General features: G+C 47.0%; 1 protein-coding gene across 3 annotated transcripts in view; it reads right to left on the reverse strand.

Annotated features, from left to right (window-relative positions):
- SREBF1 (sterol regulatory element binding transcription factor 1) overlaps window positions 1-21,407 on the reverse strand; it is a 36,602-nt gene that overhangs the window by 12,400 nt on the left and 2,795 nt on the right. For 2 of the 3 annotated variants that reach the window (XM_063934846.1, XM_063934848.1), the window contains exons 2-16: window positions 8,627-9,079; window positions 7,952-8,211; window positions 7,744-7,878; window positions 7,299-7,511; window positions 6,518-6,632; window positions 5,971-6,149; window positions 5,275-5,476; window positions 5,011-5,192; window positions 4,433-4,694; window positions 4,149-4,315; window positions 3,514-3,682; window positions 3,057-3,165; window positions 2,469-2,578; window positions 1,944-2,076; window positions 843-1,005 (exon numbers count right to left, since the gene is read on the reverse strand). In XM_063934846.1, the coding sequence (XP_063790916.1) occupies window positions 843-1,005; window positions 1,944-2,076; window positions 2,469-2,578; window positions 3,057-3,165; window positions 3,514-3,682; window positions 4,149-4,315; window positions 4,433-4,694; window positions 5,011-5,192; window positions 5,275-5,476; window positions 5,971-6,149; window positions 6,518-6,632; window positions 7,299-7,511; window positions 7,744-7,878; window positions 7,952-8,211; window positions 8,627-9,079 (2,852 nt within the window). Of the gene's footprint in view, window positions 1-842; window positions 1,006-1,943; window positions 2,077-2,468; window positions 2,579-3,056; window positions 3,166-3,513; window positions 3,683-4,148; window positions 4,316-4,432; window positions 4,695-5,010; window positions 5,193-5,274; window positions 5,477-5,970; window positions 6,150-6,517; window positions 6,633-7,298; window positions 7,512-7,743; window positions 7,879-7,951; window positions 8,212-8,626; window positions 9,080-14,673; window positions 14,825-21,407 lie in introns of those variants that run through there. The other variant, XM_063934847.1, reaches the window with a different exon arrangement.

Genomic DNA, 21,407 nt, shown 5'->3' on the forward strand with positions numbered 1-21,407 from the left:
ATACTTGCCTACCTGACCCCCTCCATGAGGGAGAAAATGCTCTGTTCCTGGACTTTCCTGGTAATGTATGATTGCCATCACCTGTGGTGAGCTAGTTAATTGATAAGAAAGGGGTTTCACCACAGGTGATGGCAATCATACATTACCAGGAAAGTCCAGGAACAGAGCATTTTCTCCCTCATGGAGAGGGTCAGGTAGGCAAGTATGGGCTAATGATGAAGATCCGGAGTGGAGAAATGCTGCTACAACTGAAGTGAGCTCTGAATTACAATATTCTGAGGTATCTGTTACACGTGGAGAAACTGATTTGTTTCGGCCTTGCCACAGGTGAACAACGTGTCGGAATGAACGTAAAAGTGAAGTGTTTTCTCCAGATTCCAGCAAGACGTTCTGTTCCTACTATGATGCACGTTCCCTACTCAGAATACAAATAATAAATCAAGAAATGAACAAAACAAACTAAAACGTCCCTTTCCTCCCATAACAGACATCTCTCCCCCTAGGGACTGCAGACCAAACACTGTCCGGATTTGCAACATTATGGGGTGGTAAATGCACAGACTCAGAAGCCACAACTTTCAACGTATATAATATCCCCAATTTAGTCACGTGTATTATCCTTCTAGCCCACCATATTTCCACACAGAGAGACTCCCAGGACAGGCAGGGGTCGCAGGTCAGACACTGCCTCTGTGTTGCACTGCAGACACATTGCACATAGGGAATGAAACATGCAATGCAACTACAATGCACCACAGCCACAGCGATCTCAGGGGGCGCCCCCTGCAGCCTGGGCAGGATACTCTACCAGAACGATGGCCTCCTACCACAGCTTGGCTCACCTTGTCCACATTGCCGTTACTGGAAGGGCTGGCGCGGAGGCTGTCCCGGAGGAAACTGCTGGCCTTCTCACACTGAGCCAGGCTGACCTGCGCGCTGTCCTGCTTACCCAACAGGGTCCGCACTGCCTTGAAGACGTGAAGTGCAGCTTTTGGCAACATGTTTCTGGTCAGAAAGAAAACAAACACTTATTTGGCTGACTGACATATCCATCCTATGCCATGCAAGCTATGATTTGGGGTTACCGATTTCAGCCTCTAAGCAGTTTGCTGCATATGGTGGCAGACATTTTTGTAGGCCGAACCAATATTCACGACAATGCAGTCTATGATCGACTAGGAACCAGTAATAAGTGAGGCACGGGGTCCCTTGTACTTTGTACTTACTGAACTATACATTGAGCCACAGTATTAGAGAATTCTGGGTAACCAATGGAAACCCAATCCCATGACAAGGACCCGTTCCTTTCCGTAAGACTTGACTGAGGTCTAATCTCATAAATTACACCTGGGGGCTATATTATCTAAAGTTTCTAAAAATGAAAAATGGAGGTGTTGCCCATAGCAACCAATCAGATTAAGTCTTTCATTTTGAAAGGCAACAGACACATGATACTGTAGTTAGAATCTGATTGGTTGTTATGGGTAAGACCACCAGCATGCCGTGAGATTCTCTTTGGTTCTATTTGATACCTGCATGATGTGCCAAAAAAAACTGAGACAGCCGCTTCCGTTTCCAGTACATGCCACCCCATCCCCACATTAAATAGTTTCTTTCACAACTTAAGTACTTATCTTGGCGGATTCCCCCCCCACACACACACACACACACACACACACATTAAATGGTATCTTCCCCAACCAAAGTACCATATCTAGGCAGATGTCTCGGCGGTGCTGCTGCTGTAATCCGACCAAAAAGGAGGAACTATGCGTTACCAGACAGGCGTCTCAGTTTTTCTGGCACATGAGTGTATCAATTAATAATACATCTCGCCCTTTATTCTCCAAATGCACATTTTTGGATAATTCAATGCCAGACGGTCCCTCACAAATGTAATAGTTTAAAAGCCCCAGCCTTCTAATCACTGATTGGTCACTCACTCTGTGGTATGAAGTGGTTTCGGCATGTACTCCACCACCGGGTATAACCGCTGTGCAGCCTCATCGTCGCCTTGCAGCCAGTTAATAGCCACGATAATGACGGAAGCCCACCACTTAGCCACCGGGTCTGTCCCTGTACAGGAAAACGTGAGAGGATGGCATGAAGGTAGGATTACGGTCATCTGCGTTTATTTAGCAGTATCTTCGTGATTTAGCCACTAGGGGGCACTGCATTAAAAAGAATCACATCTTTAATACTAAAGCCTGTGTATTTTACTCACTACTACGGAACGTATAATGGGAGAATGAAATTTGCATGTTTTACGGTTTATCCCAAGTATTTCATGGTGGTCTGCCCATCTTTTAGACAAACTTTTTTTCCACAATGAGAAAACGTATATACAGACGTGTGTGTGTATATATATATATATATATATATATATATATACACATATACATACACACACACAACTGTGCACCCCGACGTGGCTTGTGGACACACGTCAGTAGAGGTACGGCGCTCACCTGTAACGGCAGCCATGCTGGAGCTGATTGAGAAGGTGTGATTGGTTACAGCAGCAGCGTCAGAGCATCCATTCAACAGCTGCAGATATTCCAGAGCATCGGAGAACTCACTACGGGAAGAAAAGAGCAGACAACTGAGTAACCGCGCTCAGCGAGGAGGGTCGTTTCCCCGCAGAAGCTAGCCGTGGTCAATCCGGAGAATGAGGGAACAAAAAACAAAGCCTAGAAAGACAATGCCCACATCTGGCAGATATAGCACTGAGGGTGAGGTAATAGACGTAAAAGGGGCAATTATACTAGATCCGTATATAAATGTAAGTGCTAACCAATAGTTATATTAATTGCCACAGAGAGAAAACCAAAAACATTTCCTCAGTTTTTTTTCCATTGAAACGCATTGAAGCCACTGAGGAAACCACTATCGGAGGCGAAACGCGTTGGTCGTGGCTCCCAGCACAACAGATCACTAAAGGTACGGTTTGTTTGCACAGATAAAAAGCATCTGCCATGAAAGACAGGTACAGCAGTGTACTGCTGTATACTGTAGGCTGTTCTACGCACACAGACACACAAACGTTGCAGACTCACCCTTCCCCCTCCGTCAGGGGTTTAGATTGCTCCGGCTGAGCCACACAATACAGCGCCTTCTCTAGGAGATGCTCACGGAATGCCTGCGTCACCTGAGCCAGTGGGTCCACTAATCCAAAACACAATTCAATGGCAAAATGAGTCCATTAAACAAAATGCATTTCAGTATTCTTATATATATTCAGGTAGACATAAGCTGGTACTTGTGGTGTGTACTCTGCTGCCCTGTTTAGTGGGTATGCAGAGAATGGTATACCCTCTGCCCGGTGTGATGTGTAGAGTATTATACAGAGAATGGTCTGCGCTACCACTGTGATGTATACATCGATGTCCCAAGGCTATTGTATGTATTTTACATGCACCATAAAGGGAGGATGACACCGCAGTTGGCCAGGGTGCAGTATGATGGTAACTGGGCTGACCAGGTGGTGCTCTCTTTATGAATGGAGATCAGTACCTGTGCTGCCCGCGATGCTGTAAATCGTGTCCTTCGGAGAGCTCCTCACACTCCAGTCTCCGTCGACAAAAAAACGATGTCCTAGAGGATGGCAGAGCCACTGCATGGCAGGAGGGATGGCCACACTCTGTGCCAGGCACACCTGGCGCGCACTGCACAGGAAGAAGCGCTGGGAAGAGAGAAGCAAGGTCAGAACCTGGTAAGAGGCAGCGGGTGCAAGCAGATGGTGACGCTGCATGAGCAGCTGAGAGGGCCTACAGACTGGCCAGCAGGGGAGATGCCAGGGTGATACACAGCATGGGCACAGCACAGAACGTGTAAGCAGTGATGCCGTGACCTGGGCGATTATGGGCACTCCGTTATCAAAGCCAGCAAAGCAAGGGCTTACGTATAGCTGTGGCTAGGAGGCATATTACCTTGGCACCAGGAGGACGTAAAACAGATGCAGCAGGTGCACAGGGGGTGCGTACTAAGTATCAGTGACATTGTATATGCCAGCGTCTTCATGAAGGTGGGTATACATGTATATAATGGAATTAGAAGAATAGCAGACACACACAGTTACACGAGTGACACAGAGATCTCAGTATGCTAAGACATGAGAGGAACAGCTTTTGGGGGTTAGGGTGTCTCACCGCTAAAAAGTGAAAGCGACGGTGCAGACTGGCTTTTACTCGCAATGCTGCCCCCACATAGATCTCCGCCAGGGTGGCCACTGAGATGGTGTTGCCCGCACAGTCCGCCAGATTGACCGCACTCAGCGCCATATTGATAGCAGACAGGTGACCTCCCACATGCTTCCCTAGGGAACAGGAAATGTGAAACACCAGTATAATCAAACACATGGTTTAACCCTTTCCGTGCACAACATACACAGTGCTCTCATTCCATATACAGCCATGTATATACCCCAATATACCTGTCATGTGTAGCTGGTGCAAACGATGGTACACCAGGGCAGCCTCTCTGCAGCTCTTCCGCACGTCATCTTTCAGCTGGTGGTCTCTGCGGAAGCCCCCGGCCCGCTCCGCCAACCAGCGCCCCACCCACAGCCTCTGTAACACGTAGCGGATGATGCTCCACATGAGACTGCAGCACAGGTCGAAGTTAGACGTAGGAAGGGGTCTCCCCAGAGCTTTCAGGGCTTTCCAGAGGTGAAGCGAGGCTTGGGCAAAGTCCCCCTAGAATGAGGAGGCTACACCATTACCCTAGTTGCTAGAAGAGTAGTTTGTGCATCTCACGGTCTCTTTTACAGCAACAGGAGTTAAAGTCGTCTGATCTTTTCATTAATGGTCTTAAGGGATTGTCTGACGTCTAATAAAAACTACCGCAACACTGATATCTGTGGAGAAACTCATGGATCTTTATAAATGGTGACATTGTGGAATTAATGAAGAACCCGATGACCTTGGAATGAACATGTGACTTTATTTTGGTTCTAGGTTTGCCCTAGCCTGGCATATTGGCTGAGCCTGTTCAAAAGCAGAGGCGGCTTACCCGGGACAGATCAACATCGGCTTGTTTCCGGTGACACCAGAAGAGGACAGAGGATTCCGAGTGCAGCCGAGTGACCGGCTCACCATAGATAAACAGCCGAATGAAGACGGCCAAGACGATGATGAGGTTTATGGGCCAGAGGAGAGCGGTGGGGGACAGCCAGCTGAGCCACCAAGAGGCGTCTGCAGAGAGACAGCAAGTCAGATACAAAAAGCCACATTGTCCTATAGTAGCCGAAGCCTCGACCGGTATCTCTGCACTTACCGGAGGACCCCATCTCCAGCATATTTCTGCTGCTGCCATGAAATCGGTCACTTCCAGTGGACTCTTGGCTCCTGGATCCCCCCATCAGGAAAGACAGGGGATTGAAAGAGAGGCAGAGGAAGACGGACACACACATCACCATACGGGTGCGGTCTAGCATCCCATTGCTGGCGGGAGAGGGCAGCTCCTGCTTGACTGGTACCTGAAACGTTTAATGTGCAGTAAGTGAGTCCTGTGTGCTCAGCATGGGAGATGGACTATAAACAATTGGTGTCTTGAAAGTAGTGGTGGCCATCTATGATTTTCAACCATTGGCAGTAGACCATCTATGATTAAGCATTTATGGCACACAAAAAAGACCTGCCATTGGTCATGGATAGCAGCGAAACCATCGATGGTTGATGTCCATTCCTACTTAAGAGTGTATGTGATATATCTGTGAGGCGTGTGTGTGAATTTGCATGTGTTTGAGGGAGTGTGTGATATGAGCGTGAGTGAGTTGTGTGTGATGCATGTGTGAGTGTGTGATATGAGAGTGTGAGTGATGTGTGTGACATATGAGTGCGTGATATGAGTGTGAGTGATGTGTGTGAGTGTATGATACACGTGTGATGCTGGTGAGCGTGACTCTGGAAGCGGTGTTATGTAATGATGTACACTGGTAAATGGAGTGCGGACCAATGTCTGGGCGGGCACCTTGGCTTCGTCACAGAAGGGGCTGTCAGGCTCAGAGTCGCTGCTGCACTGGGACAGAGAGCTGCCGCTGTGAGATGGGGACCCCACGTCTGACGGAGGTGGCGTGAGAACATCCATCATCTCCACTTTCACTCCATCCATATTAATCCCAGTGCCGGCCACAAGGTCTTTCAAAGTATCTAATGAGGAAGAAAAACCGTAAATACACAAATATACCACCCCACAGCCTAACCCCGTCTAGGTTCATTCATCCATGTTGCTTACAAGGTGAACAGAAAGCTCACAGAGGATTGTATACTAGCACTTGGAAAATAAAACACTGATAACACAGTGTGCACTTCGAGTACACCCAGGCAGCCATATTGTGGCTATTCACTTCACTAACCATTCAGCAAGGGCCTGTGGTGAAGTCACTGCCTCCCGGAAAACAGACAGGAAACATTTCCACATATATCAGCTCAGCCCACTAACTGGCAGCTCCGCTGTGTGTAGGTGACAGGTGAACTTCATATCATCAGATAACAAATAACACAAAAGACGTTCTTACTGTTTTTCTGAGCGGCCATCTTGAGCATAATGTTCTCCTGTTTCAGTTTGATGTTGTTTTGCTGCAGATAGCGAATGTAGTCAATCGCCTTCTTCAGAATGGAGGATTTATTCAGCTGTGGGCGGAGAGGGCGACACTGAGATTGGCATATGAATATTAATGTGCCTCTAATCATTCATGCAATATTCCCGTATATACAGCTGCTTTCTGTACGTGGTGAACATCACTATCAAACTTCGCCTGTTCCACATATTCAGCTTGTAATAAACACGGTCCTTGCATTTGCCCTCATACGTGCTCAGCGGGTTCCAAGAGCAATCTGAATAACTGCAAATTTACATTTTGTAGGTAGCGGCAATGGTCAATTGGTGGCAGCTAGGCTAACTAAAACACCAAGTAAAATATATCCTGATGGGTTATTAAAGAGGAGTCAGACAACAAGGCAACCCCAGCTACAAGGCTCCGACTGCCACCTGACTGACTACACAGACACATAGTTCTGCTACCCATACACTGGGATGTATTTAGCATGCCAGCGATCAGGATGCCGGCGCTGGAATTCCGACAACTGTCAGAATGCCGGCGCCAGAGTCCAGACTACCGGGATCCCGAACTTAAGTATCGGGGGGGGGGGGGGGGGGGGGTCAGGCTGTGGGAGGGGAGGGCTAGGACTGCTTAAGTGCGGGATTAAGACCTGTCGAGCTGCCGAGGTCGGTATTCTGACCGCTGGCATCTTAGCTACCGGTCTCCGGTACTCAACCCTGTACTTTATAGCGCTTACCTTGGCTTCTGTTCCCACCACAAGGTCCTTCAGCTCGATAATCTTGTCATTGATGGACGACCTGTAGCGTTTCTCTATGGCGTTGTGCGCCGTGCGTTTCTCCCCTTTGCAATTCAGCATGGCCATCTTCCCGTTAGAGTTTATACGATTTATCGGCAACTTGTCTGCGTCTACCATCACGGTGGTCAAAATGGTTCCTCCACTCACCAAGGTCTAAAAGCAAGAGAATAAAGAGTTCAGGCCACAACATGGCGGCTCCCACTGTGTGTATAGTAGCCCCTGATAATCATTTCCATGAGGTAAATATTACAGTAAAGATCCCATCATCGTGAACCGCAAACCTTCGGCTTCATTTTGCTTTCGTAAAGAACCTTTTGAGGTCTAGGAACAAGTCATAAGTTAGTCTACCATTATTATACGTCTCTGACCACGTTATACTTCTCACCGGCATTTGCAGCGGGGTGGTCCGTATTGTGGTGTTAGTCGGTGTGGTGTTGACGCCAGACATCATGGCTGTGTCCGTCTTAACGGCAGTCAGCAGCAGAGAATCAGCTTTGATAAAATGAGGCTGGAGAAGGACCTGTTCCAGGGAGGAGAATCTAGGTTAATACTGTTCTGACCTGACAGAGCGCGACACCGGAGCGAGTGCTCACCTGTTGGATCTGTGGTGCTACAGAAGCAGTACTGGTGGCGGTCAGGAACTGCTGGGGGGAGATGTTCTGGATGGTCAGGTGCTGGTGTATTGGTGTTGAAGCGTGCGTCTGCAGAGTCTGGGCCTGGGAAGCAGCGATCTGCAGCGGCTGGCTTACAACGCACTGCAATGGTTGGATTGCGGTGCTCTGCAACTGCTGGCTCGTGACGCTCTGCAACGGCTGGTTTGCTGTGCTCTGCTGGGATGCAGTACTCTGTGGAGCTGCAACGGTCCACACGGGAATAAAGAAGAGAGACTTAATAGACACAGGGGACAGGAGTAGATATCACTGTCAGTGTAGTGTTCATTAGGACCCTGTGGCGTTATAAAGGAATGACCTGCTCTCTACTGTAGATTATAAGGCTCTTACAAGTCACATTGGTCAACATAAATAGACTTGACCTGCATCCTTTAAATAGTACAAAAGATCTTGATAAAATAAATTGATTACGTAAAAAAAAGTAATAACATTTGTCATTTTATTTTGAAGGAAGAAATATTTGGCTGTGCCGTTACTAAACCTGGTGGGCCTAATTCACAAGAGGGGCCTGGAACATTAGATCTACCAGTCCTGATGATAAGGTAACGTAATAGGACCTATACCTTCCACCTGACTTATCACCCTATCAATGATTACCTGTATAAGTGCTCTGATCTTGAAATACAGGCAGAGGCTGGATGTTGTACTGCGGTTGCGTCACTAGGGTCTGCCCAAACGCCATGCTCTGCAGCTGTTGTGGAGCAGAAGCGGGTTGGAGCTTGGCGTGAGCGTGCTGGGAGGCCGGGCAGACTTGCATAGGCTCATCCTTGACTGCGCTCATGACCCCAACTTTCATCTGATGGGCGAGATTATCCTGGGGTGCGGACAGCGGTGGGCGGCTTTGGAAGCTGGGCGTGGAAAGTGGAAACAGTTTTATGGGGGGTGCGTTTGTGGGGGCAGCCAGCAACCCTTCCAAAGAGCTAAGGGCTGCGCCACCAGCAAGATCCACATTTGGGGCGACATCCTGGGTGGGAGTATGGACGGGTCCAAACGGGGTATCGAAAAACCCAGAGAAGTCATTGTCATTATTGCGGATGAGCTGAAGCATATCTGGTGGGAGAGAAAAGACAGAATAATACACTTGCTTTGTCTGTCTAACCCGGTTTATACAGAGGATAGCATATTGCTAGTTGTTGCCAGGGGATACCACAGTTGTTCTACCACAACAATTTCAGACTGAAGAATGTTCCTCTACAGAACTACAGGCAGGAATCCTAAAGTGATAGGAGCTATTCAATTGTCCATGCTAATGGTCGCAAGTTCCACAGGCACCCATTATTTCTGCTCGCACCCTTCTGAGGTGGTGAGCAGACATACACCAAAAGTCGGGCTTTTGGGCGCCCAGACTCTGTGTCCAGTACTCTGCACGGGATTACCCGTTTACGAGTCTAAAGACTGGTGCATTTGGGTGCTACAGGCTTGATAATTAGTAATGGGTGCCCGCAGCACTTGTGCCCATCTGCAGAACAACTGAAATCACCCATCAGGCACCCAGTACTTACATGTGCACAAAAATAATTGAATCCCCCCCCCCCCCCCAGAAGCCCCTCCCATGAAATATGGCACCTGCCACAAAGTAGAGGACAAGGTGTCATGAGAGGGATGTATCTAGTTGAGTAAGTATAAATGCTTTAGTAATCGTAGCTCTGTTACCACAATCCGCAGTCTCAAGAAGACCAATCAGAGGCCACTTTCCTTTGAATGCAGCTGGTGATTGGTTTTCCCACTCATCCCCCTTAGATTTCTGCCCACAGCTGTGAGAACAACAGTAGAGCCCCAGGAAAAAACACAACTGCTTGTAGGCTGCCTCAGGGCCTCCGTGCACAATAGTGGGGCTTTACAGCTGCATATGGATGAAGAGCGTGTCGCCGTGTTATGTTGCTAGGGATAAAGCAATTATATTTTTATTATTTATTTGCAAGCGGAAAACTATAGATCTGTATCGTGCCTGATATGTCGGAGCAGCTGTATAAGTTAATGACTTTAACGCTTAATAACTTCCGGCTAGCAGCAATGTATGATACAGGGAACATTCTCCACTGACTATTTCTTACTGCATACTACCTGGTACACCATGCTACTGTATAAGTGGGTTCTACCTTGTTCCTGCTCAGCCGGGAGAGTGTGTGTAATAGAATGAGAAATAGATCAAATCTTCTATGGAGTGGAGAAGTCAAGGGGTTTACCATAGCAACCAATGAGCTTTGAAGCTAGCATTTATCAAATACATTCTATAAAATGATAGGTAGAAGCTTCTTGGTTGCTGTGGGCAACTTATCCTCTCTGTAGAATGTTTGATACATTATCCCCATAGTGCGCTCCAAGCGGATACCTCACCTCGTACCTCATCTACGCCCCTCACCCGTCTTTCCGATATACCACACAATGGGCCTGATGAGACATAGTCAATGGCGATATTTATGCAGACGGCGCATGCGCTACAGTCACACTAAGCACGCACTAAGGTACCTTAGCGGTGCCGCTCACGGTGAGGATTTTTTCACAAAGTGGGGAGTGGCAGCAAAAATGCAGGTCTGTCTCAAGCATTTTTGGAGCGTAGTTCAGCCTAAACTGCGATCTCGTAGGCAGAAAACATGGCACCAGCATCTCAGTTCCTGCTGCCACTCTGCGTGATCATAAGGTTACCAGAATGGTGGATTATCGAAGGATCTGCGACCGCCGGCGTGTGTTTGAGCGCGGATGCTGAGATTTGCAAGGCCAACGGTGGGAGTCTCAATCCATTTCCAGGTGGCTGCAGCATTAGCATATTGTCGCACTGCCGCTGTGTACGGGATCACAGCTGTGAATGCATTAGAGTACACCATAGTGTCAATCAGGCCCAATGCTCCATAACCTACCCATCTTACTGCATCTCAGCTTCCTACATAAAACGTAGCACACCTCTCCCATATTCAGCATACACACTCTATACCAATGGGGATCCGGTCTGTGGATCGACAGTATCTAGGTCGACAATGTTTAGGTCGACCACTATAGGTCGACAGTCACTAGGTCGACATTGATGGAAGGTCGACAGGGTTTCTAGGTCGACAGGTCTAAAGGTCGACGCGAGTTTAACATTTTTTTTTCTTTTTTTGAATTTTTTCATACTTAACGATCCACGCGGACTACGATTGGAACGGTAATCTGTGCCGAGCGAAGCGGTAGCGGAGCGAAGGCACCATGCCCGAAGCATGGCGAGCGAAGCGAGCCATGCGAGGGGACGCGGTGCACTAATTTGGGATCCCGGTCACTCTACGAAGAAAACGACACAAAAAAAAAAAAATCCTCATGTCGACCTTTAGAACTGTCGACCTAGCACATGTCGACCTAGAAACCCTGTCGACCTTCCATCCATGTCGACCTAGTGACTGTCGACCTATAGTGGTCGACCTAAACATTGTCGACCTAGATACTGTCGATTTGATGAACCACACCCATACCAATGCCATAACTTCTGTAGGTAAACTTGCACAAAAATAGAATGCAAGCTCCTGGGGGCAGGGCCCTACCTCATCCTGACTTCATCGTTCAAGCCCACCTGCCTAACCACAAAGGAGAATTATGCCAAAAAAATATATTGTGGTGAGAGGGGTTGTCTCTCACCTGAATTACCCATATTCCTATGGGATCAACTCCCTCCAAGTAAAACCTGTGCAGTCTGCACTAGCACTGGAGGTTTGGAACTACGGGTTTTCCAGGCTACACAGATACAGCAGGAACTCATCACTGAGAGACAGGGAGGTTTAAAATTTTATACACCCAGTGCTCTGTGCACTGATGCTTAATAGCAGCCAGTAAGTAGGCCGAAGTTTCTGTAGTGCCAGCGACTGATGATATTGGCTGTGCCAGAGGTGCATATCAGACTTTGGTTGCAGGCCATTGCAGCAGACTGATCACTAAGTGTTGGGACATTTACTTTGACCCGTTTGTTTGCACATGGTTTTCATAATTGTGAAGCTAAGCCTGTAAGGCAAATTACCAAACGTCAGAAAAACATATTTGCAGAGTTAGATTTCATTTATCATTTATCTAGCACCATCTAGAATACAATAGCTAGAATGTGATTGGTTGCTATGGACAACATCTCCATTTCGAAAAACCCACACTTAATGACAAGATCCAAACAACTCCCACTTCAGGGCAGCACATATATTGACATTTTTCATATTCCTAAAATACTGTACATCTGCGAGAGGGGACAATTGCGGAAGTCTCATTCTGTTTGTCAGAAGTCCAAGACCTGTGGGTGCGCCCCCAACCGTGAACCTGAGAATTCTACATTAAATGCGCCTTCTCATTAACACCATCGTAATTATAAACATGTATTTACTCCATGGCACGTTACAAGTCAAATCGTTTTGCCCCTTCAAAATAAAATCTCATCTTTCCAGTGTACAGCAAAGCCTGGTGCATTCTGGTGCCTAATCCGTATTAGCATTTGCACAGCAGATTTACGGTTCTGCGTGGCCATAAATAATGCTTTATTACACCCATGAGACCTGAACTTCAATCATCCACAGAAAACATCCCTCTACTTCTTCTTGGATGCCTGACACAATGACATTCTTATGGAAACCTATGTGCAGTAATCCTGATTAGCCTGCGTCAGCAATTCCATGGAAGTTAGATTTTCTGGATAAGTATTTCAAGTACCAAAAATGGGGACTACGCTGAGAAAACTGGGATATATGAAAGTGCTCTGTTGTGTCACTTTCAGTCAACTTAAATTATTGCTTGTACAAATTTTTAAACACCCCAGGATTTAATCGGGGGGAGGGGGACGCAAGGAAATTTTATCACTATATTAATTAGAGTGACAAGAAAGGGTCACACTCGCATGTGTCCAATATACAAATTGAAAAACCAGCTAAGGTTGAGTCTACTGTGTCCAAAATGTTTGGGACCAGAAGTATTTGTGATTTTTTGTGATTCTGGAATAATTGCATACCATAATGAGGTATCTTGGGGAAGGGTAAACCCTAAAGGCAATTTATGCAAAAATAAAATAAAAAAAATGCGGGTGTACACTAAGAACAATTATTATAAACTCTGCAATTTAATATGGAGTTAAAATTAGGTTTCTAGCGTAATTTTGGCCCAAAAAATATGGGCCCATCTACCACGACCAGGTGACCTCATCAGGTGGGTCCCTAATGTTCAAGTCCAGAACACGGGACCCCCCCCCCTAGCCAGCACAAACCCAACCACATGACAGCACATGTTTAGAATTAGGGTGTGTAGTCCATTTCCCCCCTCCAAAAAGTTTTTATGTTTCATATACACCTTATACACATAGCCTGAAGGCGATTTTATACAATATGTTTAATTATTTTGTGCATGAAACAAAGTTCCTATCTCAGTCGTGATCAAAAAAATGTGGGATTTTGGAATATTTCAGATATGGAAGACTGAACCTGTACACCGCATACTTGTAGGCATTCTGGGAATGTTTAGAAGTTTCTTAAGAACAATAAAGCTATATACAACCACCGTTCTGTCCAACATATATATCTGCCATCATATATCATCCGGGCTACTCCTGTCAGGCATTGAGGTTGCTAGTTTATTACAACAGTTCATATAATTTATGGCTATGTTCAAAACCTCATTACAATAGAGAATAATGATTTTTCTTATCACTCAATAATTTGCAAGAGATAAATCAACCGAGACCTTTAGTAATGTAAAGATCCCTGCAATCCTCGGATTGTCAGCCTGGTAAATAAATATTAGATTATTGCAGGCATCCACATGGAAAATAACTAGCAGGAGTTTTATAGCCCCTATCATAGACCCACGTTAGGAAAGGCGCTGTAATATTTGCATTTATGGACCAGCAAAGCCGCTGCCCTGCAGATAATGCCATTCTGGTTCTATAGCAGAGGACGGCGAATGATAAAAAGACGCAGACTATCTTACATCTTATTTGTCGCCGGGACAGATGGTTATTCTAACATGAATCAAACCAAAAATGCAACTATGGACCTAAGAAAATAAAAAAAGTGTCTAAGCAGTGAAATTGAGCCTCACGGGATATGTTTAATAAATTAACACAATAATAAGTTGTAGGCTATGGGGAATAATCACTTTCCTAATAGAAATCATTTTTTAACAACTGCGATAAATTTATACATTTAACTTCTATCAAAGGAAAAGTGGACGTATTGCCCCTGACAACCAATCAGAATCAAGCTATCGTAAATCTGGTGCATTCTACAAAATGCTAGCTATAAACTGATTGGTTGCTAAGGGCAAAACCTACACTTTTAGAAGATTTAGTAAGTTTACCCCTTAATGGATGTTCTGCATAATTCCACATAGGCCCATGTGGTTACAGGCTGATGCATTATCAAATTAAGGGACGCAAAGCATTACAGCGCTTCATTTAATGCATCGACCTGCTAGTCAGTGATGGGGAACCTTTGGCACTCCAGCTGTTGTTCAACTACACATCCCAGCATGCCCTGCTACAGTTTTAGCATGGCCAAATAGCAAAACTGTAGCAGGGCATGCTGGGATGTGTAGTTCAACAACAGCTGGAGTGCCAAAGGTTCCCCATCACTGAAGATTATTCTGCTGTAATAACTGTCTGTGGCTGTGCAGGTGTTAATGCTACACCATTTCTTTCATTGGTTCTGTACCTTCAAAAGTGCACTCCATGGCTACGCCGAATACAGGGACACGGCCAGACTCCCCGATATTCCCCTTCCCCAGACCTGACACCCAAGAGATGCAGCACACAAATGCTGTTATTAATGTAAGTACAGAGCCATGGATTTTGGAGTGACCCTCTGTGCCTGTTCCCACACCCTCCTCTTTCTCCGCCTCCTCCTCTGAGGGAGGGGGAACGAGGAGACTGAATCAGAGCTTTGAGATGAGGTGACTGCTGAGGGCCAATCATAGGCCCGGCTAAAGACTGAGGAAGGACCAGCCTGTCTCTCAAGGTTATTACCGTTCAATGTAGTTTCCACCTCGTCAGGGTTATTATAGGACGTTCACAGGCAGCAGCAATTCTACTGTACACACAATAATTGTGCAAGAAAGCGAAACATGGCTCTGTAATGTAATATATAGGGGCAGTGCTCCAGCACTGTAGGCGAGGATATTTATATATATATATATATATATATATATAAGTATGGTCCAATATTTACAACGGCAAATATACCATCATCAATAAAAGATTTTATTAAGGTGTCTCCTCTGCTTAGCTGTGGGTATTCTCGGGGGCTCCTCTGAGTCACTTACAGCCCTGAAGTTAGCGAAAGAGACAAAAGCAAGCCGCAATCTCTTGGTCGCTCTGCTCGCGTCCCTTTTCTGCCCCCATTTAGAATTGCTGAACAAAATTAAGTCCTAGGGGAAAACAGGTGCGGGCGTATAACCTCTGGAGCTGCGGATATATTGGGAGGGTCCCCCTAGTAAGACTCTTTTAGTGCAACTTTAAAAAGTGTCCTTATTGAATGCCCATAGGGCCTAATTCATGTTTGTATGCTATGGCCGATGGTCACGCAACTCGACAGACTGCGCATGTGCTGCAAATGGCACTGTGCAAGCGTCAAGGTGCCGCTGAGATCCCGCTCACAATGAGGATTTCATGGGAAGGTGACTGACAGGAAGTGACCATTTGGGGATGTTAATGGGAGTGGTTGCAAAGACTCAGGCGTACATCTGCCGTCAGCTGTGGGCTTGTACGTAGAATAACATGGTGCCTGCAGTGCTACTGCCATGTCCAGTCTGCGTAGCTATAGGCCAATCCTTAGACACAATGTTCTTTCAGCATTTGCGACACAGAGAAAATCGCCATACAAGCATGAGTTAGGCCCATAGTGTGAGCAGCCATTTTGTCGGCTGAGCCAATGATTGCAAAAAGCCTATTGATTTACTAGGTACATAGGGGTCCATTCATGAAGCAGTGAAAAGTATGGAGAAGTGAGCCAGTGAAGAAGTTGCCCATAGCAACCTAGCAGCATCAAAGTAACATTTATAATTTGCATACTGTACAATTGCATGTAGCAGCTGATTGGTTGCCATGGGCAACTTCTCCACAGGTTCACTTCACCACACTTTTCACTGCTTCATGGACAGATCCCATAGTGACATCACCGGTGACCACCGGGGAATGTGTAAAAGGGGCAACCACCCAAGGCACAAACCAGGACAAAGTTTCACTCCGACAAAATGTTGTCCGTTCTAGACAACGGTGTGCCCTAACAATGGTGGCTGTTCTGGGCCTGCAGCCTGGTGTATATATAGACTTCTACCTAAACCGTACACTCATTTGGAACGACCTGATGTTATTTTGCCGCTGGACAGAGCAGTGCCTATTTACAAAGAGTCATGTTCAGACACACAACTGGCCGAGGCCCCAGTGGACGGTTCTAGTCAGGAATGGGAAGCCTGGCTCGGCAAAGCCATTGTGACAGGGGCCACTGGAGATAAACGCTGCACTGGTGACTTTGTGGAACTACAGTCTACTGAATCAGCACATACAGTATACAGCCTGAGAAGGCTGCCTCCCACAGAAGCATGAATAAACCACATAGGGCGAACGCTGCGGGGACAACAGCTCCGGTAGATGGGGCAGAGGGTGAGAAAGGGGAGGCAAAAGCAACAGACACGGGGAAAATAAGAATTTACTTACCGATAATTCTATTTCTCGGAGTCCGTAGTGGATGCTGGGGTTCCTGAAAGGACCATGGGGAATAGCGGCTCCGCAGGAGACAGGGCACAAAAGTAAAGCTTTTACAGGTCAGGTGGTGTGTACTGGCTCCTCCCCCTATGACCCTCCTCCAGACTCCAGTTAGGTACTGTGCCCGGACGAGCGTACACAATAAGGGAGGATTTTGAATCCCGGGTAAGACTCATACCAGCCACACCAATCACACCGTACAACTTGTGATCTAAACCCAGTTAACAGTATGATAACAGAGGAGCCTCTGAAAGATGGCTTCCTAAACAATAACCCGAATTAGTTAACAATAACTATGTACAAGTATTGCAGATAATCCGCACTTGGGATGGGCGCCCAGCATCCACTACGGACTCCGAGAAATAGAATTATCGGTAAGTAAATTCTTATTTTCTCTATCGTCCTAAGTGGATGCTGGGGTTCCTGAAAGGACCATGGGGATTATACCAAAGCTCCCAAACGGGCGGGAGAGTGCGGATGACTCTGCAGCACCGAATGAGAGAACTCCAGGTCCTCCTTTGCCAGGGTATCAAATTTGTAAAAATTTACAAACGTGTTCTCCCCTGACCACGTAGCTGCTCGGCAGAGTTGTAATGCCGAGACCCCTCGGGCAGCCGCCCAAGATGAGCCCACCTTCCTTGCGGAATGGGCCTTAACAGATTTAGGCTGTGGCAGGCCTGCCACAGAATGTACAAGTTGAATTTTGTTACAAATCCAACGAGCAATCGACTGCTTAGAAGCAGGTGCACCCAACTTGTTGGGTGCATACAGTATAAACAGCGAGTCAGATTTTCTGACTCCAGCCGTCCTTTAAATGTATATTTTTAAGGCTCTGACAACGTCCAACAACTTGGAGTCCTTCAAGTCGTCTGTAGCCGCAGGCACTACAATAGGCTGGTTCAGGTGAAACGCTGATACCACCTTAGGGAGAAAATGCGGACGCGTCCGCAGCTCTGCCCTATGTCGAATGGAAAATTAAATAAGGGCTTTTATAAAACAAAGCCGCCAGTTCAGATACTCTCCCGGCCGAAGCCAGGGCCAGTAACATAGTCACTTTCCATGTGAGATATTTCAAATCCACATTCTTTAGTGGTTCAAACCAATTGGATTTGAGGAAATCTAAAACTACATTTAGATCCCACGGTGCCACCTTAGGCACCACAGGAGGCTGTATATGCAGTACTCCTTTGATAAAAATCTGGACCTCAGGGACTGAGGCCAATTCTTTTTGGAAGAATATTGATAGGGCCGAAATTTGAACCTTAATAGATCCCAATTTGAGACCCATAGACAATCCTGATTGCAGGAAATGTAGGAAAACGACCCAGTTGAAATTCCTCCATCGGAGCACTCCGCTGCTCGCACCACGCAACATATTTTCGCCAAATACGGCGATAATGCTTCGCGGTGACTTCCTTCCTTGCCTTTATCAAGGTAGGAATGACTTCTTCTGGAATGCCTTTTCCTTTTAGGATCTGGCATTCAAACGCCATGCCGTCAAACGCAGCCGCGGTAAGTCTTGAAAAAGACAAGGACCCTGCTGAAGCAGGTCCCTTCTCAGAAGTAGAGGCCACGGATCGTCCGTGACCATCTCTTGAAGTTCCGGGTACCAAGTCCTTCTTGGCCAATCCGGAGCCACTAGTCTTACTCCTCTTTGCCGTATAATCCTCAATACCTTTGGTATGAGAGGCAGAGGAGGAAACACATATACCGACTGGTACACCCAAGGTGTTACCAGCGCGTCCACAGCTATTGCCTGTGGATCTCTTGACCTGGCGCAATACCTGTCCAGTGTTTTGTTGAGGCGAGACGCCATCATGTCCACCATTGGTTTTACCCAACGGTTTAATAGCATGTGGAAAACTTCTGGATGAAGTCCCCACTCTCCCGGGTGAAGGTCGTGTCTGCTGAGGAAGTCTGCTTCCCAGTTGTCCACGCCCGGGATGAATACTGCTGACAGTGCTATCACGTGATTCTCCGCCCAGCGAAGGATCCTGGCAGCTTCTGCCATTGCCCTCCTGCTTCTTGTGCCGCCCTGTCTGTTTACATGGGCGACTGCCGTGATGTTGTCCGACTGGATCAACACCGGTCTTCCTTGAAGCAGAGGTTCCGCCTGGCTTAGAGCATTGTAGATTGCTCTTAGTTCCAGAATGCTTATGTGAAGAGACTTTTTCAGGCTCGACCACACTCCCTGGAAATTTCTTCCCTGTGTGACTGCTCCCCAGCCTCTCAGGCTGGCATCCGTGGTCACCAGGATCCAATCCTGCATGCCGAATCTGCGGCCCTCCAATAGATGAGCCTCCTGCAACCACCACAGAAGGGATACCCTTGTCCTCGGCGACAGGGTTATCCGCAGGTGCATCTGAAGATGCGACCCTGACCATTTGTCCAACAGATCCCTTTGCATGGAATCTGCCGAAAGGGATTGCTTCGTAAGAAGCTACCATTTTTTCCCAGGACTCTTGTGCATTGATGTACAGACACCTTTCCTGGTTTTAGGAGGTTCCTGACCAGGTCAGATAACTCCTTGGCTTTTTCTTCGGGAAGAAAAACCTTTTTCTGAACTGTGTCCAGAATCATCCCCAGGAACAGCAGACGAGTTGTCGGCATTAATTGGGATTTTGGAATATTCAGAATCCATCCGTGCTGCTTTAGCACCTCTTGAGATAGTGCTAAACCCATCTCTAGCTGTTCTCTGGACCTTGCCCTTATTAGGAGATCGTCCAAGTATGGGATAATTAATACGCCTTTTCTTCGAAGAAGAAATATTATCTCGGCCATTACCTTTGTAAAGACCCGAGGTGCCGTGGACAAACCAAACGGCAGCGTCTGAAACTGATAGTGACAGTTTTGTACAACGAACCTGAGGTACCCCTGGTGTGAGGGGTAATTGGAACGTGGAGATACGCATCCCTGATGTCCAAGGATACCATAAAGTCCCCTTCTTCCAGGTTCGCTATCACTGCTCTGAGTGACTCCATCTTGAACTTGAACTTCTTTATGTACAGGTTCAAGGACTTCAGATTTAGAATAGGCCTTACCGAGCCATCCGGCTTCGGTACCACAAAAAGAGTGGAATAATACCCCTTCCCTTGTTGTAGAAGAGGTACCTTGACTATCACCTGCTGAGAATACAGCTTGTGAATGGCTTCCAAAACCGTCTCCCTTTCTGAGGGGGACGTTGGTAAAGCAGACTTCAGGAAACGGCGAGGTGGCTCTGTCTCTAATTTCAACCTGTACCCCTGAGATATTATCTGCAGGATCCAGGGATTTACCTGCGAGTGAGCCCACTGCGCGCTGTAATTCTTGAGACGACCGCCTACCGCCCCCGAGTCCGCTTGCGAAGCCCCAGCGTCATGCTGAGGCTTTTGTAGAAGCCGGGGAGGGCTTCTGTTCCTGGGAAGGAGCTGCCTGTTGCTGTCTCTTCCCTCGTCCTCTGCCTCGTGGCAGATATGAATAGCCCTTTGCTCTCTTATTTTTAAAGGAACGAAAGGGCTGCGGTTGAAAGGTCGGTGCCTTTTTCTGTTGGGGAGTGACTTGAGGTAGAAAGGTGGATTTCCCGGCCGTAGCCGTGGCCACCAAATCCGATAGACCGACCCCAAATAACTCCTCTACGCATCGCCTGTCCACTGTCGTGTCCATAAAGCTCTTCTGGCCGAAATGGACATAGCACTTACCCGTGATGCCAGTGTGCAGATATCTCTCTGTGCATCACGCATATAAAGAAATGCATCCTTTATTTGTTCTAACGACAGTAAAATATTGTCCCTGTCCAGGGTATCAATATTTTCGATCAGGGACTCTGACCAAACTACCCCAGCACTGCACATCCAGGCAGTCGCAATAGCTGGTCGTAGTATAACACCTGCATGTGTGTATATACCTTTTTGGATATTTTCCATCCTCCTATCTGATGGATCTTTAAGTGCGGCCGTCTCAGGAGAGGGTAACGCCACTTGTTTTGATAAGCGTGTTAGCGCTTTGTCCACCCTAGGAGGTGTTTCCCAGCGCTCCCTAACCTCTGGCGGGAAAGGGTATAAAGCCAATAACTTCTTTGAAATTAGCAGTTTTTTATCGGGGCACCCCACGCTTCATCACACACGTCATTTAATTCTTCTGATTCGGTAAAAACTACTGGTAGTTTTTTCACACCCCACATAATACCCTGTTTAGTGGTACCTGTAGTATCAGCTAAATGTAACATCTCCTTTATTGCCAAAATCATATAACGTGTGGCCCTACTGGAAAATACGGTTGATTCGTCACCTTCACCACCGGAATCAGTGCCTGTGTCTAGGTCTGTGTCGACCGACTGAGGCAAGGGGCGTTTTACAGCCCCTGACGGTGTTTGAGGCGCCTGGACAGGCACTAATTGAGTGTCCGGCCGCCTCATGTCGGCAAACGACTGCTTAAGCGAGTTGACGCTATCCCGTAATTCCACAAATAAAGGCATCCATTCTGGTGTCGACCCCCTAGGAGGTGACATCCTCATATTTGGCAATTGCTCCGCCTCCACACCAATAACGTCCTCATACATGTCGACACACACGTACCGACACACAGCAGACACACAGGGAATGCTCTATACGAAGACAGGACCCACTAGCCCTTTGGGGAGACAGAGGGAGAGTCTGCCAGCACACACCAAAAAGCGCTATATATGACAGGGATAGCCTTATGATTAAG

This window comes from Pseudophryne corroboree, chromosome 7 (assembly GCF_028390025.1).
Source record: "Pseudophryne corroboree isolate aPseCor3 chromosome 7, aPseCor3.hap2, whole genome shotgun sequence".
Classification (NCBI taxonomy): domain Eukaryota; kingdom Metazoa; phylum Chordata; class Amphibia; order Anura; family Myobatrachidae; genus Pseudophryne; species Pseudophryne corroboree.